At 35.0% G+C, this 20,110-nt stretch overlaps 1 protein-coding gene across 3 annotated transcripts in view; it reads left to right on the top strand.

Annotated features, from left to right (window-relative positions):
- Sycp1 (synaptonemal complex protein 1) overlaps positions 1 to 20,110 on the top strand; it is a 103,025-nt gene that overhangs the window by 67,563 nt on the left and 15,352 nt on the right. Inside the window, exons 20-27 of one of the 3 annotated variants that reach the window (XM_036191298.1) lie at positions 2,342 to 2,423; positions 5,676 to 5,738; positions 6,535 to 6,597; positions 6,752 to 6,814; positions 9,468 to 9,584; positions 10,047 to 10,157; positions 12,378 to 12,470; positions 13,924 to 13,998. In XM_036191298.1, the coding sequence (XP_036047191.1) occupies positions 2,342 to 2,423; positions 5,676 to 5,738; positions 6,535 to 6,597; positions 6,752 to 6,814; positions 9,468 to 9,584; positions 10,047 to 10,157; positions 12,378 to 12,470; positions 13,924 to 13,998 (667 nt within the window). The remainder of the gene's footprint in view (positions 1 to 2,341; positions 2,424 to 5,675; positions 5,739 to 6,534; positions 6,598 to 6,751; positions 6,815 to 9,467; positions 9,585 to 10,046; positions 10,158 to 12,377; positions 12,471 to 13,923; positions 13,999 to 20,110) is intronic. The other 2 variants (XM_036191299.1, XM_036191300.1) reach the window with 2 other exon arrangements.

Genomic DNA, 20,110 nt, shown 5'->3' with positions numbered 1-20,110 from the left:
TATGCTTGATTAAATAATGTGCTTTTGAAAACTTCTATATTAAATTATTTGAAATCTTTTTTTTTTTTTTTTTGTCTTGTTTTTTGAGACAGGGTTTCTCTGTGTAGCTTTGGAGTCTGTCCTGGAACTCACTCTGTAGACCAGGCTGGCTTTGAACTCACAGAGATCCACCTGCCTCTGCCTCTCGAGTGCTGGGATTAAAGTCGTGTGCCACCACTGCCTGGCAATTATTTGAAATCTTTAGACCAAATACAGATCTTCATAGAATAGTTTGGAGATTCCAAACATATATATGAGGTGTTGTGAGTAGTGTTGAATCTAATGCTTGATATAATCAGTGCTTAATAAATTATTAGCTGTTAACTGTTTTCCAGATTTAGAAAGTCATCTTTTGCTATAATGATTGATTTTGCCCCTTTTTGCTCAACTTTCTCTCTCAGAAGGAGCTGTTACTTACAGATATTGATGACTGAATCATTGTACTTTTTTTGGTTAAAATATGAAAACAAATTTTGAGAAGCTGTTTGATTTTTTTCTATGATTTAAAAAAAGTTTAAATTCATCCTCTTAGTTTTTGAGACAGAATCTTAACTGTATAGTCCAAGGTGGCACTTAGATGATCTTCCTGTCTTAGACTCCCAAGTGCTGGAATTATAGCTGTGTGCTGTCACATCTACATCAAGGGCCTCTGTGTGTGCTTACATGTATGTATACTGTGTGGGTGTGTAGAGACCAGAGAACAGCTTCAGATGTCGTTCTTCAGGCACTATGTATACCCTTTCCCTCCCTTCTCAGAAATACATGGTATCGTATTAGTCTGGAACTTGCCAAGTATTAGCTGGCCAACAAACAATCCTCAGGGTTCTGCCTGTTTCTTTCTGGCACTGGGATTACAAGCATGCCCCAATAATCCTTGCTCTTTTATTTAGTTTCTGGGGATCAAACTCAGGTCCTTATGCTTGCAAAGGCAGCACCTTATCTGCTGAGCTATTTCTTTAGCTTAAGAGAGGCTGTTTTTAAAATAACATTCAAATTATCTGAATAATATAGTCTGATTATCTACTTATAGTATGGGTTTATGGACCTCTAAGTGTAAATTATCTCTGAACAGTGAACATACTGATTATAAATTGTACTCATTTAAAGAATAAAGCTGGTGAGTTAACTCAGTGGTAAAGGTACTCACTGCTAAGCCTGATGCAACCAATCCCTGGAATTCACATGGTGGAAGGAAAAAACTGACCTTTAGAAGTTGCCCTCTGACCTCCATACATGTATTATTGAAAACACACATTCTCTTTTTCTGTTTCTTTCTCTCAATAAGTAAACAAATAATACATATGAAAAAATTTAAGAAAAGTTATATCCTGGATTCAGTTTTTAAAAGGTCAAATCACTTATTATATTGCCAGTGTAATAGTGGTACAAAGTAAAACTACAATTAGAAAAATGTCTTCAAGTACCTGCTGATACAGTCACCAATATTTTCATTTGTAACATATACGATTTTAATGAAAATATTTTAAAAAGTAATACATGAATATAATATAAAATTCCAAGGGACAAAGAAGCACATTGAGGAAGAACAGTATCTTTCTTTTGCTTTTTGACTTTCTGCTGTCTAGTTTCCCTCACCTAAAGCATCACTGTTCTGTATGTTTCTGAAGATTCTCTGAGTATGTACAGTGGTATATGTGTATGTAAATATCATTAAAATAAATTGCACTTTTTTTATTTAAAAATTTTTTTAAATTTATTTTACACACCAACCACAGATCCTCCTCATTCCTCCTCCTGCTTCCCCCTAGCTTCCTGCTCTCATCCCCTCCAGCAAAAGGGTAAGATCTCCCATGGGAAGTCAGAAAAGCCTGGTACATTCAGTTGAGACAGGACCAAGTCTCTCCCCACTGCATCAAGGGTGAACAAGGTGTTCAACCATAGATAATGGGCTCCAGAAAGCCAGCTCATGCACCAGGGATAGATCTTGATCTTATTGCCAGTGGCCCATTCAAACAGATGCAGCTACACAATGTTTCCTGTGTACTTATGTTTTTAATTTATTTATATAACATTTTATATATGTGTTAGAATGATGAAAAGATAAAAATGAAATATTCCTATGGTTTTTTAAAAGTAGAAAAGTGATGACAAGGATGCATATAATTTAAGGATAAATATGTACAGTAACTTAAATGTAGGAATAGAAATGTGCCTATTAATAGCCATGCATGAAAAGTTACCAGTCAAAATGAGAATAAAAATTAATAAGCAATCATTAATGAAATCTTTGGAGATGAAAATACAGTTTGGATTGTGATGCTATTCTTGTATTTCCTTTTAGGGATGAATTGGAATCAGTAAGAAAAGAGTTTATACAGCAAGGAGAGGAAGTTAAATGTAAATTGGACAAGAGTGAAGAGAATGTATGTTATATTTAACAGATTGGATTAAAAAATTTAAATCATAAAAGCAATACAGACAATAAAGTGACATGCACTATTATATAAATAACTGGTGATCTAGGTACTAAGCTATTAACATTTAAAATATGGGTTAAGGGAAGCTAAAGAAATGACTCAGTCATTAAAAGTACTTGCTGCTTTTGCCAAAGACCACTATGTTCAGTTCTTAGCACCCACATCACTCATGACTGTCTGAAGCTCCAGTTGTGTGAGATATGATACCATCTTCTGGATTCTGTGGTCACTGAACACATGTGGTACATACACATACAAGCAAAACACATAAAATCCTTAAATGATATGGTCTAAGTTGGGTTGTTTTGATTATGATCTATATTTGTAAGAAATAGTCATATAATTCTAAACATATTAGAAAAACATTCCTTTAAGTTTTTTTTCTATTATTTTATGTGTGGGTATTTGCTTGTGTGATTATTTATGTACCTTGTGCATACTTGGTGCCCATGGAGGCCAGAAATCCCCTGGAACTGAAATTTCAGATGGTTGTGAGATGCCAATAGGTGATGAGAAATGAACCCAGGTCCTCTGGAAGGGCAGCCAGGGCTCTTAACTACTAAGTCATCTCTCTAGCCCCAGATGTTCAGCATTTAATTTTAACTTCTATTTCTAGGTTTAAAGTCTCATGCTAGATAAAATAAAAAGATTCTGTTGTACCTTGAGTATGGTTTCAACAAGTTGAGATAAAATGTCACAAAATGATGAGAGTATAAAGTATTAATGATTACATGATTACACAGTATATATTGTATATAGAGTGAGTGGGAGAAAATTGTGCTAAAGTTGAAATACCATGCTTGGTTATGAAGGCTCCTTCAATCATTCAAGTATTATCTAACAGCAAGTATGTCCTATGGATTGTTCTACGTGCTGATTTTATATTTCATTTACTTTGGTCAGCAAAAGTGGTCTAAACTTTTATTGGGGCAGTAAAATGTTTTAATACTTATGATTGAGGAGAGATGAAAGACAATAGAGTCATTTGGAAGCTACTAAAAAGTGTCTTAAAAGCACTGGAAAAAATGGAAGACTCTGGTCTTGTTTAGCTGACTTAGTTATTTCTAAACTGGTCATTGTGGCTAGTGGCTAGTCTGAACAGAATCACTATGGAGTTTACAATAAAGGAGTCCCTTAAAGGGAGAGAGCACTGGCATGGTCCTCTATTGGATTCTATTACTTGAGCACACAGAATAGCATTTCATCAAAACTTAGTAAGACTGGGCATGCTTTCTTGAAGAAACATTCAGTTGGCTTAAGTTCACAGAAATTAGTAGAAGGTAGGGTTTAACATGCAGAAGAAGAATATTTCAAATTAAAAAATTTATTTGGGGAAACCCCTGGAAATATGAAAGACTGAAAAATTTAAGCAGTTAAATTTTTCTTCTTGAAATTGCAGGTTTTGTTTTGTTTTTTGAGACAGGGTTTCTTCTGTGTAGCTTTGCGCCTTTCCTGGAACTAACTTGGTAGCCCAGGCTGGCCTTGAACTTACAGAGATCCTCTGGGCTCTGCCTCCCAAGTGCTGGGATTAAAGGCGTGAGCCACCACCACCTGGCAGCAGTTAAAATTTATTGTGGCTGAAAGATAGAGGTTAAATTAGTAATGGTAGGGAGACTGGATAAAGATGAAGATAGGTAGAGAGAAGAGTGGAGAGGTGGAGGTAAGAAATAAGATATTTACCTCAGTAACATGTATTTAAGAATGCAAGAACAGTGAAGAGTTTTGACTTGAGAATTGTTATATTTACCTTTTAGAAGTCATAAAAGACTTTTAGAATAGTTTAAAGATAAGCTGACATTTTCTTGAGGGCTTATGATGGAGCAGACACATTCAAGGTTTATTCTAAGTGTTATTTTACTTCACTGCAATTTAAGTATGGGGACTGGGGCAGTGGAGATGGTTCATTTGGTAAAGTGCTTACCATGCAAATATCAGGCCTTGAGTTCAGATTACTGGCACCCGCATGAAAGCTGAGCACAGTGGCATAAAGTGAAATCAGCCCTGGGAAGGTGGAGACAGGTACATCTCTGAAGCTCATTTGGTTAGCTAGCCTAATCAAATTGATAAGCTTCAAGTTCAGTGAGTGATCCAATCTCACATGTACACACACACACACACACACACACACACACACACACACACACACACGAGAGAGAAAGAGAGAGAGAGAGAGAGAGAGAGAGAGAGAGAGATGAACATAAAGAATTTAAGGTAAAGTATAATCTATTTTGCTAGTGTAGAAAATATTAGTGAGAAGCAGACTGGAGAGATGGCCCAGCGTTTAAGAACAAGTAATGCTCTTAGAGAGAATGCTAGTTCTATAGCACTCATATTGGGAAGCTCACAGCTGCTTATAACTCTAGCTTCAGGGGATCTGACATCATCCTCTGAACTCCATGGGTACCTGCATTTATGTGCACAGGCCCACACATATACACATACTTAAAAGCAATAGGACAAATCTTTTTAAGAAGGAAATATTGGTAAGTAGGCATGAAAAATTAAATGTATGATGAATATATTAGCTTATTTCTATTTTCTATGGTTGGACTTTACCATTAAAATATTTTCTAGAAGTTCAAATTATAAATATTTTTACATAGTTTACTTGACATATAGTTGAGTTACATTCCCTTTTTTCACCAGTTAGTAAACTTAGTTTAATTATTTTGTACATACTTTATCTATCTGAGCTTCAGTTTCCTCTAATACCTATCCTTTATCTTTTACTTAGTTCTTGCAAGCTTCATATAAATTCTTTTGTTAGATACACTTATGACATAAAGATTTATGTAAAATAAAATTTATGCCAGGCAGTGGTGGTGTACACTTTTAATCCCAGCATTCAGGAGGCAGAGGCAGATGGATCTCTGTAAATTTGAGGTTTGCCTGGTTTACAGAGCAAATTCCAGGACAGCTAGAACTACATAGAGAACTGTTGTCTCAAAAAACGTATATATATATATATATATATATATATATATATATAATTTGTGCATATATATTATGAAATATTAAATCAAGGTAATTAACATATCACATAAAGGTATATTCTTTTTCAAAAGGACAATTAAATAAACTGGATGAGCTGATAAGTGTTTTTATAAATATATAAAACTATAATTTCATTTCTAAAATGCACTAGAAAATGAAATTCTAATAACACTTTAAATATGATTTCAAATTATATGTTTTTAGGCTCGAAGCATTGAATGCGAAGTTTTAAAGAAAGAAAAGCAAATGAAGATACTAGAAAATAAGGTATTATCAAATTATGAAAACAGTAATTTAAAAAAACATCTCTTGTGCCTGGCAGTGTTGGCATACAACTTTAATCCCAGCGTTTGGGAGGCAGAGGTAGGCGGACCTCTAAGTTTTAGGCTAGCCTGGTCTACAGAGCAAGTTCCAGGGCAGCTAGGTCTACTCAGAGAAACGCTGTCTCAAGAAACAAACAAAAAATCACTTGTAAACAGAAAAAGCAATGCTATATAAAATGCATTTATATGCAGAATATTAACTAACTGTGGTTATGTATAAGTATTACAAGAAAAAATTTTAACAACATTTGTTGTTTATGAAGGTGACTGAACTTGTTTTCTTGTGAGAGTTCTTTTACTCTAATGGGAATTAGAACAAATTATATATCTGATTTTTTAGGGCCTCTTAGAAATCTGTGTTGCTTTTACAATACTTAAGATGTTCCTTGGACTAATACATTTTAATTCAGTTCTGCATGTACTCAGATGAAATAAGTAAGATATTAAAAATTGACTTAGTTGGTATTTCAGTAGGAAGAATTGGAATTCTGTCAGGAGGTAGAATATCACATTAATACTTCTCTCACAAATTTAATAACGTTAGAATCTCAGAAATGCGAATGAGAGAATAACGAGTAATAAAGAAGACCGATCATATTTGTACTTTTACATTAACAGAATCATTTTTGAAATCACAAGTGAGCCTCATGTTATATCATGCAATATTTTCTTAGTTTGAAATTGCTTATTTTGATCAGACTATTGAATAAAATTATATAATTTTTAAAATAATTTTACAGTGTAATAATTTAAGGAAACAAGCTGAAAATAAAAGCAAGTGTATTGAAGAGCTTCAGCAGGAGGTAGGTTTTCTTAATAACATAAATATTCTTAAAATTATCCCAATATTTACACTATAGTATAAGAGCAATGCTTTCATTTCTAGTTATTTAGGTGTAAGTCATGTCATTGTAAGTCTTAATCACCTTAGTACTAACTGTAATTAACTTTCCATAGAATAAGGCCTTGAAAAAAAAGAGTTCAGCAGAAAACAAACAACTGAATGCATATGAAATAAAGGTATGTGACATTTTTATTTTTGTTTTCTTAAATACTAGTGGATACATGGGTTAGAAATTCTATATTATTTATTTATAATTTAATGCTTACCTTCAGATACTGTTATACTTTTGGATTGAAGAGAATAATTCTTGTAGGTGTGATAGAATGTTCATTGTTATTTAGCTTTTGAACTGAATCTTGTGAACAACTTAATATATGTGTGTGTGTGTGTGTGTGTGTGTGTGTGTGTGTTTACCCATATATTATAAAGAAATTAAGCATGGAATCTATATATACTTTCTTTAATTTTTTTCCTATAAAACATTTTGATCATGTTTATCCCCTCCAATTTTTTTCTAGATCTTACTCACTTTGCTACTGACCCAACTTTATGTTCTTTTTTTCTCTCTCATTAAAAAAATAAACAAAGGGCTGGAGAGATGGCTCAGAGGTTAAGAGCACTGCTTGCTCTTCCAAAGGTCCTGAGTTCAATTCCCAGCAACCACATGGTAGCTTACAACCATCTGTAATGAAATCTGGTGCCCTCTTCTGGTCTGCAGGGATATATGCAGACAGAACACTGTATACATAATAAATAAATAAATCTAAAAAAATAAAATAAAATAAACAAAAAGAAGCACACACAAACCCTATAAAACTGAAATCAGTTGGGGATTTAGCTCAGTGGTAGAGTGCTTGCCTAGCAAGCACAAGGCCCTGGGTTTGATCCTCAGCTCAAAAAAAAAAAAAACCCCAAAAAACCTGAAATCAACATATATGAGCAAAAGACCAATAAGACAAAAATGCTCAAAGCAGAATGCCTTAACCAACTTGTGTAGACCTTGTGTGTCTTTTCCCACAATGTTTGTGAGTTCATATTTTCATTATTACTATTGTGACTGGAAGACACTGTTTCCTTCATCCATTGCCTCTGATGCATAATCTTTCTGCTTCCCCTTCCTCATAGATCCCTGAGGCTTGTTGGGGAGGGCTATGATGAAGACATCTCATTTAAGACTGAGTGGTACAGAATCTCTGCATATTGATAGTTGTGGGTCTCTGTGTTAGTTCTCATCTATTGCAAGAAGCTTTCTTCTCTGATGAGGGCTGAGCAAGGCATTGATCTAGCAGAATGTCATTAGGAGTCATTTATTGCTATGTTCCTTTAGCAGAGCAATAGTATTAGATTTTCCCCTAGGCCTAGGTCTCAGGTTCTTGGCTTCTTTAGCAAGTCAGATGTGGATTCTAGCTCCTTCAGTAGGCCTTAAATCCAATCAGTAACTGGCTGGTTACTTCTATAACATAATGTGTGACTGTTGGCAGCAGCAGTATATCTTGTAGGCAGGTTACTGTAAAATATGGTTATCTTGTAAAAAGGGCTTGAGACCCATCAACTTTGTAGAATATAAAACCCTAGAATGTAAGCCTATGATGTTGGGACCAAATTTTGTCATCTTTCTCTTTAGGCAATGATTGATACTTAGTGAGTATTCAATAAATATTTTTAAATATGTAGTGGAGAGCAGTAGTTGTCAACATATTAAGTGAATATTTGGTGAAAATATTTTATAATATCTTGAAGTAGTACTTGAAACAAGGAATGTAAATATTGTCATTTATAAAGGCAAGTATGAATTATCATAAACTTCTGAAAATTACATAGAAAATAGCCAGTAGATACATTCTGTAATCATGTACCTGGATTCCTTGAGACAGAAATTACCAAAAATATTCATAGCTGTATTATTTACAATAGCCCCAATGGAAGACAATACAGATACTCATTAGTAGCATGAAAATCATTTAAGACATGCCCCTAAGATAACCTAAAAGTTGGACTTTGAACTGAAAAGTGCAATATATTATGGAACGAAAAATTCATATAGTCCTAATAATATATTTTAAAATGAATAAAATATTAGTAAAAATAAAGCTGTAAAGGTAGAAATCATCTATGTCAAGGATCACAGAAAAATGTTTTGAAAAGAGAGTAGTAGTACTTTACAGGCCTGTAGAACTAGCACCAATTGATTTAAAATATGTAATTAGAATCTCTGAGGAAGAGAGGAGAAAAATGGCAAAAGGAATTTATTTGAGAAACTTATTAATTCATTGTTTCTTATGAGATCCTTTCTGAGTGGTTTAGCTGCAGTGAATTTTCCTCTACTAGCCTTGCTTCTAGCAGCTGGTCCTTATCACATGGTGGGACGTGGTGAACCTTTTTTCTCATGTGCCTTAGCATTCGTAAGTTCATGTATGTAGTATGTTTACATGTTTCACTTTGAAGGAAAGGCTGAAAGCTACTCCAAGTTGGACTTAAAGTTTAATTCAAGCTGATAGAATTTGATAGAACATATCAGTGGAAGCTTGTACATATTTTTTCATGGAGCGTTACTTGTAATTTTTAAGTAAAATTCAAAATTTTGTTTTGAAACAAAAATATGTAACTTGATATTATATTACTTGGCAAGACTGAATACATACTTTATGAGTCAAGATAGATTGTGAAAGATGAAACACATCTCACTCAGTATATGAAAAAATGTAAGAAAATGATTCAACCATAATTTCCATGCTTCTTTTAGGGTTTATAAAACTACAGATTAGTATGTAATATTTTTCAGTAATCTATGGAATTCATTAAAATTAATGTTACTTTCTTTACTTATAGGTCAACAAATTAGAGTTGGAACTAGAAAGTGGCAAACAAAAATTTCAAGAAATGACTAACAACTATCAGAAAGAAATTGAGGTCAAAAAGATAGCTGAAGAAAAGCTTTTGGGAGAGGTAGAAAAACCTAAATATGTTATGAACTTACTGTGCTAAAAATGTTTGTTGATTAGCTTTAAAAAATAAGTACCTTTGCTGGGCGTTGGTGGTACATGCCTTTAATTCCAGCACTCTGGGAGGCAGAGGCAGGTGGATCTCTGAAGTCAAGGCCAGATCGAGTTCCAGGACAGGCAGAACTACACAGACAAACCCTGTCTTGAAAACAACCACCACCACAACAACTAAAATTAGTAGAGTATTTATAATACAGTCATTTTACTTTTTGAAACATACTAAAATAAACCAAACAAGTGATACATTTTTAAAACTTATTTTGTTTCTAATTTTCTGTTTGAATTTTATATTTTATGTAAGTAGACTATATGTTTCTAAAAGGAAAGATTGAATTTTTAAAAAATTGATATAAAGTCCAGTACCAATAAATAAAAAGAAACACTTTTCTTTTTTAAAATTTGATAGGTTGAGAAAGCCAAAGCAACAGTTGATGAAGCAGTGAAGTTACAGAAAGAAATTGATTTACGATGTCAACATAAAATAGCTGAAATGGTAGCACTTATGGAAAAACATAAGGTAACTTAATATAATAAAATTATTATTTACCTCCTAGTTGCAAATAGGATGTAAGCTCTGAGCTATTAATCTATTGTCAATCTGCCTGCTGCCATGCTCCCCATTATGATGGAATAGACTCTAATGATCTATAATTGTAAGCCCCCAATAAACTTTCTTCAATAAAAACGTTATTTCTTAGTGCATATTTCTATTAAAATGATGAGCTCAAGATAGTCTTTTGGTTTATCAAAGAAGTTATTTTCTATACAACAGTAATTATAGCTTGACTATTATTGATCCCCTATTTCTCTAAGTTCAGATATTTTTCTTTTTTGGTGTTTGGTTTTTGGTTTTTCGAGACAGGGTTTCTCTGTGTAGTTTTGGTGCCTGTCCTGGAACTCACTCTGTAGACCAGGCTGGCCTCGAACTCACAGAGATCCACCTGGTTCTTCTTCCCAAGTGCTGGGATTAAAGCTGTGCCCCACCACCGTCTTGCTAAGTTCAGATCTTAACCATTCAAAGCTGAGCTAAGGTGTCACTTCCTCCAGTAAATATTTGTTATCATTTATAGTAAATGGAAGTAGTCAGGCTTTCTGTATTCTTCTAGTAGTCTCATAGCACTCACCATCTTTTATTAACTACATACCCAGGATATTTCTCACCAATTCACTTATTCTCTACAAGTATCTAACATTTACCATGTTGAACAAATTCTTAACAAGGGAATAAATAGATGAAGACTTAAATTTTTTATTGTGAGCCTACCTTTTGATGGCTGATCTATCTTTCTAGCCTGGGGAAAGACTTAAATATTTGTTATACCTTTTGTTTTTCTATTGTTTGACTAATTCTTCTTTTAGGTAAACTTCATTTTCCTTCAGATTTGGAGAGGAAGCAGTTTGTCCTTACCTATTAATTTTTAAAAATTAGAACCAGAATCTAACATTACTATGAAGTTTTATCATTAAGAATTTTAGGGGTTGGGGATTTAGCTCAGTGGTAGAGCACTTGCCTAGCAAGCGCAAGGCCCTGGGTTTGGTCCTCAGCTCCGGAAAAACAAAACAAAACAAGAATTTTAATGCAGATTTAAATAATATTATACATAAACTAATAGATTTAAATTCAGACTGTTTCAATCTAGTGCATAATCCATATTGAAAAGTTGTTTTTCCTTTGTCCAGGGAGTGCCTCTTCAAACTGATAGGCAAATCTTTTTGACCTGACTTGAATAGTCTTTAATAGCATTTTCTTTTGGTTATGATAAAAATTTTCAAGACTTGTATTGTGTTTCCTGTCATAGATTTAGAGTCAGTCACTTTTCTAAGACATCTTGGTGTTACATTCATATCAAACAAGACTCTCACTTTGTAGCCCAGGTTGGCCTTGAACTTGTGATATTCAAGCCTCAGCCTCCTGTGTGGTAGGTTTATGGACATAGTGAGCTTACCCAACTCAGCTATACTTCTTAAATTATGAAATTTAATGTTTCTAAGTAAAATAACTTTCTTGTTTTTGTGTTGGATTATGTCTAAAACTTGTCTTATGTTTCATTGTTTAGATTGTTAGGATATATATATATGAAAAATGAAAATACATAATCACTCAAATTTTTTTATTTCTTTTTTTAATTATATTTGTGTTTTAATTTCACTCATCAGTCATGGGTTCCCCTGTCCTCCCCCCTCCCGCCCCCATCTCCACCTTTCCCCCTTCCCCTCCCCTCCCCTTCATTCCCATCTCCTCCAGGGCCAAGACTCCCCTGGGGATTCAATTCAAACTGGTGGATTCAGTACAGGCAGGTCCAGTTCCCTCCTTCCAGGCTGAGCAAAGTGTCCCTGTGTAAGCCCAAGGTTCCAAACAGCCAGCTCATGCACTAAGGACCGGTCCCACAGCCTGGGAGCCTCCCAAACAGTTCTAGCTATTCAATTGTCTCACTTATCCAGAGGGCCTGATCCAGCTGGGTTATCATGATAGTTTTCTTCAAATATTTAATGTGTAGTATACCAATCTCATAAATTATAATCTATTCCATTTTTTGTTTTGGTTTTTTGAGACAGGGTTTCTCTGTGTAGTTTTGGTGCCTGTCCTGGATCTCACTCTGTAGACCAGGCTGCCCTCGAGCTCACAGAGATCTGCCTGTCTCTGCCTCCTGAGTCCTGGGATTAAAGTCCTGCTCCACCACTGGCTCCATTTTAATATTGTTGAAATGCTTTTTTTTTTTTTTGTTGCTTAATATAGCACCAGTATGATAAGATTGTTGAAGAAAGAGACGCAGAATTAGGACTTTATAAAAGCAGAGAACAAGAACAGTCATCGGTGAAGACTGCCTTGGTAAGATAGAATAAATACAATAAAAGCCAACTCTTAAAATACCAGCATTTAGGAAAAAGAGTACTAAGTAGAGCTGTGGTATTTGATCTGTAGAAGAATCACAGTCTTATATCTAAAAGGATTTTACCTATTTCCTAGTAAAATGCTTTTTCAATTTATTTTACATTATAGCATAAAGTGTCTTTACAACAGAAATGTTAAAAAGTCAGTTAAACTAAATTTAAAGTTTTGGTATTTGGACAGGAGAGTGAGATGGAAAAGTAATATGAGTATATGTGTGTATGTGCATTTGTTGTATGTATATGTATGCTATTTTAGTCCTTTAGAGAAAACTATGAAAACTTATTGAAACTTATTTATGTTGAGTCTAGTTATGTTCCATTACCGGCTTTCACATGTATGATTTGTTGTTGTTTGTTCTTGGGCTCTTTTTTGGGGGGCCCGCCACCCACCTCCCAAATAAATCACACACACAGGCTTATTCTTACTTATGAATGCCCAGCCTTTTGCTTGGCTTAGTTTCTAGCCAGCTTTTCTTTCTCTCTCTCTCTCTCTCTCTCTCTCTTTTTTTTTTTTTTTTTTTTTTTTTTTTTGGTTATTCGAGATAAGGTTTCTCTGTGTAGCTTTGTGCCTTTCCTGGACCTCACTCGGTAGACCATGCTACCCTCGAACTCACAAAGATCCGCCTGCCTCTGCCTCCTGAGTGCTAGGTTTAAAGGCATGTGCCACCACCCCCTGGCTCTAGCCAGCTTTTCTTAACTTATCCTGTCTACCTTTTGCCTCTGGGCTTTTCCCATTCTCTTACTTTTGTAAACTTTATTCTTTCTCTGTGGCTAGCTGTGTAGCTGGGTACTGGCCTTTGGAGTCTTCCTCTTTCTCTGGCTGCTTCTTTTTCTCCTCCTCCCAGATTTCTCCCTCTTGTTTATTCTCTCTGCCTGCCAGCCCTGCCTATCCTTTCTCCTGCCTTGCTATTGGCCAGTTCTTTATTAGATCATCAGGTGTTTTAGACAGGCACAGAAACACAGCTTCACAGAGTTAAACAAATACAACATAAACAAAAATATCACACCTTAAAATAATATTCTACTACAATGATTATTTTTTCTTTCGAGACAAGGTTTCTCTGTGTGGCTCTGGCTGGCCTCAAACTCACAGAGATTCACTTGCCTCTGCCTTCTGTGTGCTGGAATTAAAGGTGTGTGCCCCCACCACCTGATTACATGTATGATTTTTTTTCTCAGAGCTTAGGACTGAACCGAGGGCCTTGCACTTGCTAAGCAAGCACTCTACCACTGAGCTAAATTCCCAACCCCACATGTATGATTTTTAAAAGGACATTTTCTGAGTTAATTTTTTCTAGAACTGAATTTATTTGAGGCACTAGATAATAGTTTCGTTGTCTTTAGAAATATGTAAAATCACTAACAAACTTCATCATTTTTTTTTTCTTTAGGAGACTGAACTATCTAATATCAGAAACGAACTTGTGTCCCTTAAGAAGCAACTTGAAATAGAAAGAGAAGAAAAAGTAGGTTTTATGGCATTACATGTAAGATAATTGTAGGATTTTGGTACAACATTGTGTTTTATAAATGTCATATTATAAAATAATTTGACAAATTTGGGTAATTAGTAGTAAGAAAACACTGCTGTTCTTTACTTACCTGTGAGCATCTAACACATTTCATTTAAAAAAAGTATGTATTTTCAATAATAGAAATGTTTTTAAATCTGCTGTATTTGTTTAAGAAATATTATCTCAAGGTTGAAGAGATGATTCTCAAGTTAAGAGCGTGCATTTGGGGCTGGAGAGATGGCTCATAGGTTAAGAGCACTGCTTGCTCTTCCAAAGTTCCTGAGTTCAATTCCCAGCAACCACATGGTGGCTCACAATCATCTGTAATGAGATCTGATGCCCTCTTCTGGCCTGCAGGGATACATGTAAACAGAACACTGTATACATAATAAATAAATAAATCTTTAAAAAAAAAAAGAGCATGCACTTGCTTGCAGAGGATCCAAGACCCATTCCAGACAGCTCACAGCTGCTTATAACTGCAGCTCTAGAGGGAAATCTAATGCCTCTAGTCTCTGTGGGCACCTGCACTCTAGTGCACATACCCAATTTGGATAGGTACACATAATTAAAAATAATTCTTAAAAAAGGAAATACTATATGTAGTGGGCCTAGGTCAGTCCCTTGCTGGCTTCCTGGCTGTCATTCCAGAGCCTGTGAGCTCCTGTGAGTTCTGTTTAGTTGTTTCTGTGGGTTTCCTTGTGATGACCTTGATCCCCATCACTTGTATAATCCTTCCACCCTCTCTTCAACAGGATTCCTGGAGCTCTCAGTCCAGTGTTTGGATTTTTCTACACATATGTGACAGTTGTGTAGCTTGGTCTGTTTATATGGGACTCCTATTAGTGGGATCAGGACCTGTCCCTAGCGTTTGAGCTAGCTTTTGGGAACCTATTCCTTATACTGAGTTTCCTTGTCCAGCCTTAATACATAGGGAGAAGCTTAGTCCTACCTCACCTTGATAATGCCATGCTTTGTTGATACTCATGGGAGGCCTGCCCCTTTCTGAACAGCAACAGAGGAGGACTGGTCGGGGCAGAGGGGAGGCAGGGATAAAGAGGGAACATGAGGAGAGGAGGGAGGGGAAACTGGTCAGGATATAAAATAAATGATAAAATTTAATTAATAAAAAAGACTGGAAACACACACACAAAAGGAAATATTATTTCATGGTAAATGCTTGTATATTTAATGAGTTTTTAAAAAGCTTTTTAAAGTTATAGAAAAATGTCTTACAACCTTATGATATTTTATAGTTTTCAAGATACTATGACTCACACTTAAAATACCAAATTTCCTTTTTTAAACTTTTTGTATGGCAGATACTCTGCTGAGCATTTATATCTAGCTTAATAATTATTAATTTGTGCAGTATTTACTGTCTTCTTTTTTGTAATGGTTAGGTTATTTATTCAAGATTACATAATAAAGTAGAATAGCTAGAATTCAAACCTGGTTATATTTTGCATGATTTCAAAACCTGTTCTATTAACTCTGCAACAGCCTTGTAAAGTATAGTTTCAACTTGATATCTCAGTGAGTTTATTAACTTGGTCCCATACTGAAGTCCTCTATCCTTTTCAATCTGTGGAAAATTTCACACAAATGTCAGTTTATTATATTTAAGTATTTTCATATATACACACATGTATATACTTTCTATTATATCACAAGTTTTTAAGGCTAGGATTATGTCGTATCTCTGCCTTTTTGAAATTTGTGTGTCTCTAATAAATATTAAATAGATGAGTAAATTGATTTCATTTCACCTATAATAACAACATTGATACTTTCCTTTATCATCCTATAGTTTCAATATATAAATCCTTCTGTGTCTTTACTTTTCATTTTTTTTTTATTAAACCTGAACTTTCTTAAAGTCTTAGGTTTATTTTATTTTGTTTGAGATGCTGGGGATTGAATTATTTTTTTCTCTTTAATAAATACCAATAAGACCTTACTATACTAAAGTCTTAATACACATTATATTACCTACTATCTATTAGATTTATGTATTTGGCCTAACCATTTCCCATAATTTCATTAGTGTTCCATTGTTTCTTCTAGAGTGTAGAGGTCAGTCTTCATGTATTTATGTAGTGTTTCTTGATATTAAAATTTCTGGTTTTATTGGATTTTCATGATAGGCTACAAAAAGTCATTTCAGTTATATTTTTTTTTGAAAGAGTTGATTTGTGGCCTAGATTGTAATCCATTTTAAAAAGGTTCAGTGGACTCCTGAGGAATGCATGTTCTGTATTTGTTGGTTGAAATATTTTGTATCAATTAAGTCTATTTGATATAGTATGTAGTTTAACTGTGAAAAATATTCTGATTTTTACTTTGTATAGTCCATGTAGTGGAGAAAGTTAGATATTGAAATCACTCATGTTATGTCAAGATGTATTGACCTTTTATGGTTTTGTTTGTCTTTTGAAATTGGATACCTCAGTGTTTGGTGGATATATAATTACAGTGTTATACAATGTTTATGATTTGTTCCTTTTATTAATATATCGTGGCCTTTTTCATCTTTTTTGACTTTTTTGTTTGGCATATACTTTTCTAGATATCAAAATAGCTATACCAATTATCTTTTGGTTTCTGTTTATTTGGTATATTGTTTTTCAAACTTTGACTCTTAGAAGGTGTCTTTACTAGTCATATATGTGTCTTGGAGATAATACATACTTATATCTAGTTTTTTAGATCCAATTAGCAGGTCTGTATTTATTTATTGGTGTATTGAGGCTATTCACATTTACAGTAAACATTGAGAGTTTTTTTTTTCTTTCACTAATTGCAGTGATTTACTTGCTATTTTTCTGGTTGGTTGGATTTCTGTTCCTTCTTTTCTTTTTTTCTATTAAATTAGTGCTTGCTGGTTTACTGTGATAGGAATGATGGATTCCTTCCTAGCTCTCCTTTGCTCATCTTTTCTTCTCATATAATTTCTTCTTTCCTGTGCTTTCTTGATTGAGACAGTCTTTTTCCCATGTATATAGTGTTCCTTATCTACTGTAGTGCAGTGGTCATGAATTGCATTAGTTTGTGCTTGTCTTGACACATACTTTATATGTGAGGTTTTGGGTTGTTTGGTATTTTGAGACAGGATTTCTCTGTGTATCCCTGGCTGTCCTGGAAATTGCTGTGTAGACCAGGCTGATCTTGAACTTGCAGAGATCTGCCTGCTGCCTCCCTAGGGTTGGGATTTAAGCCATATACCACCACTGCCTGGCTTATATAAGGTAGCTTTGCTGGATGTAGTGATCTTGGATTGAACTGTTGACAAGTAAATATTGGACAAAAGTCTGAAGTTCATCAAAGCTATCTTCACTGTGGTAGTTTTTCTTTTTTTCTATATGAGTTGCCTCTGTGGGCCACACTTAACTTTGCCGTCTATGGTCCAGGCAGGTTGTTTCACTCTCCTAAGACTCTTCAGATCAAGCCCTTGCAGTGGTTAATGTTTTTAATAGCTGGTTTTTCTTAAGTGATTGGGAGGTGTGGGACGCAGCCACAACATTGAGATTTGTACAGGTGAAGGACTTGACTGTAATTTCAAGACTTTCTGAAAGATGCAACTGTGAGTATCCTGTATACTCCTGGGCACATCAGAGTTCTCAAAGCTCTTTAGTAGTGAATAGCAGATTGGTGGCTCCAGAGTCCAATCCATCTGCTGGCCCAGAATAATCAAACTCAAGATCTGTTCACCACCAGAAATATTGGTCTATCCTTGTGCACCTTCAGCCCGAGCTGAGCCTTTTGTCACTTGTATCCTTTGACTTGTCAGTGTCTGGCTTTCCTCTACAACTGTCATTCTGGGCCTTCTCTTATTTGGGCCCTGTAAGTGAGGCTTCCTGATCTATGGCTATTGCCTGATTTCAGGTCCCTGGAGTAGCTAGGTTTTTTAGAAGTAGACTTTCTCAAGATCAGATGTGGCCACTGTCTTGTGAATCATGAAGATGGCAAAATGAGATTTCTCTCTCCTTCACCAGCTACATAGAGACAATCTCTAGTTTATCATCTTACTCAGAACTTTTAAGTTTTTTTTTTTTTATTATTATCTTGTTGTGAACAGAGAGTTTTAAGATCTTTAGTTCATCTTTTCTTATTCTGTGGCCAGAACTAATACAGAGAATATTGCAGTTTATTCAGAGTGTATACTTAGAATTTAAAGAATTGATTATAGTTCAGGTTTATGGTCCCCTGTGCTCATGAATTAGACCCAGTTCAATTCTTTTAATCTCCCAACCCTGGTATACTTTTACTCTTCACTGGCAAGAAAATTTCAACATTATATGCTCTAAGAATTAGTGTTAGGTAAGAGTTCTATGTTTGATTACCTTAAGTCTGAAAGTTTTATTCTCAGTGCACAAATAGTAGGTTAGATACAATATCTATTTGTGATATTATTGCAGATATTGCAGAATGCTTCCATAAGACAACCTTCCTTCTTTGTAAGTTGATGTTTAAAATTTGGACGCATGGCTGTTCTTTTCTACTTTGGTATCTCAAGTTAATCTTGTTTACCAAGACATTTTTTTCCCCCGAGACAGGGTTTCTCTGTAGCTTTGGAGCCTCTCCTGGAACTCACTCTGTAGCCCAGGCTGGCCTAGAACTCACAGAGATCCACCTGCCTCTGCCTCCTGAGTGCTGGGATTACAGGCGTGCGCCACCACTGCCCAGCTACCAAGACATTTTTAGGCACATTTTATTTATCATATTAGACAGGGACCTCTTTAGGCACTTTGGTAGTAAAGGGTCATGATCAGTTATCCACCATCAGAGATATCTTTTTGTATATGATTTGGTCCACAGGTTTGAAACACATTGTATCAGCCAACTGTAATAATGATCATAGTTGTTGTGACTGTAGCTGTGCGTGCTTTCTCTTTATTCTAGGAGGCATGGTGTCCCTAGAGTAGATATAATATTACTGGTTTAACAAATATGCTTTATCCAGTACAATATTCTAGACCTTTAGAGTAGATCCCAGTTCTCAGTCTAACTGAAGGCTAACCACTGGTAGATGATACATACTAAGAAAGATACGTACTATTAAATCAGCTTACTGCTAGATTCTTTTATAATGAAGTGAGTTCTTTTGTTTAGGAGCAATATTGTGGGAGAGATAGCATGGTATATATACAAGGTGAATGATTCAACATGGATGGATACTGGCATAGGTATCATGAGTGGGCAAATTAAGTTTTGACTGTCTAAAGTTCTGTGCAGTAGGAGAATTTAGCTTCTCTGAGGCCTTTATGCTTCCTGGAGGCTATTACCAGTCTGTTTTATATGTGATTGTCATATTAAAAATGTTCAATTTGTCTTAGTTAAGACTTTCATTGCTGTGATAAAGACCATGACTATAAGCAAGTGTTTATTTCATCTCACATTTTCATATCACAGTCTGTTATCAAAGGAAGTCAGGGCAGGATCTCAAGCAGGGCAAAAACCTGGAAACAAGAACTGATGCAGAGGCTGTAGAGGAGCGCTGCTTACTGGCTTGCTCCCCATGACTTGGTCATCTTGTTTTCTTATGCACCTCCAGGACCACCAGCCCAGGGATGGCACTACTCACAATGGGCTGAGCCTTTCCACGTCTTCAATTAAGAAAATGTACCAGGCTGGCCTATAGGCAAGCCTGGTAGTGGCATTTTCTCAGTTGAGGTTCTTCTAAATGGACTCTAGCTGTGTCATGTTAACATAAAACTAGCCAGCAGCACGATACATTTTCATTTCTGTAAGCAAGACTTAGGTTTTCTATTTTAACTACTGAATAAACCCTCCAGTCTAGCTTGCTACACTTTTATCATAGTCTCTTCATTTTTTTCTTGGCTGTTCTATATAAAAGTTTTTCAAAAGTTATCAAAAGTTAGATATTGTTTGGTAAGTTTGTATACTTTTTGGAACTTATTAATATGACATTTTGCTTCTCAGCATATTATTTTATACTTCATCTTTATTTCATGTTAAAAGTTAGTTTATTATTCAAAGTACCATTAAGATGTACATTGTTAACATCTAGGAGAAAAGATGATTGTATCTCTCAAGATAGACA

The sequence above is a fragment of the Onychomys torridus genome, chromosome 6, assembly GCF_903995425.1.
Source record: "Onychomys torridus chromosome 6, mOncTor1.1, whole genome shotgun sequence".
In the NCBI taxonomy this organism is placed as follows: Eukaryota; Metazoa; Chordata; class Mammalia; order Rodentia; family Cricetidae; genus Onychomys; species Onychomys torridus.
This window is presented reverse-complemented; position numbering and strand designations above follow the sequence as displayed.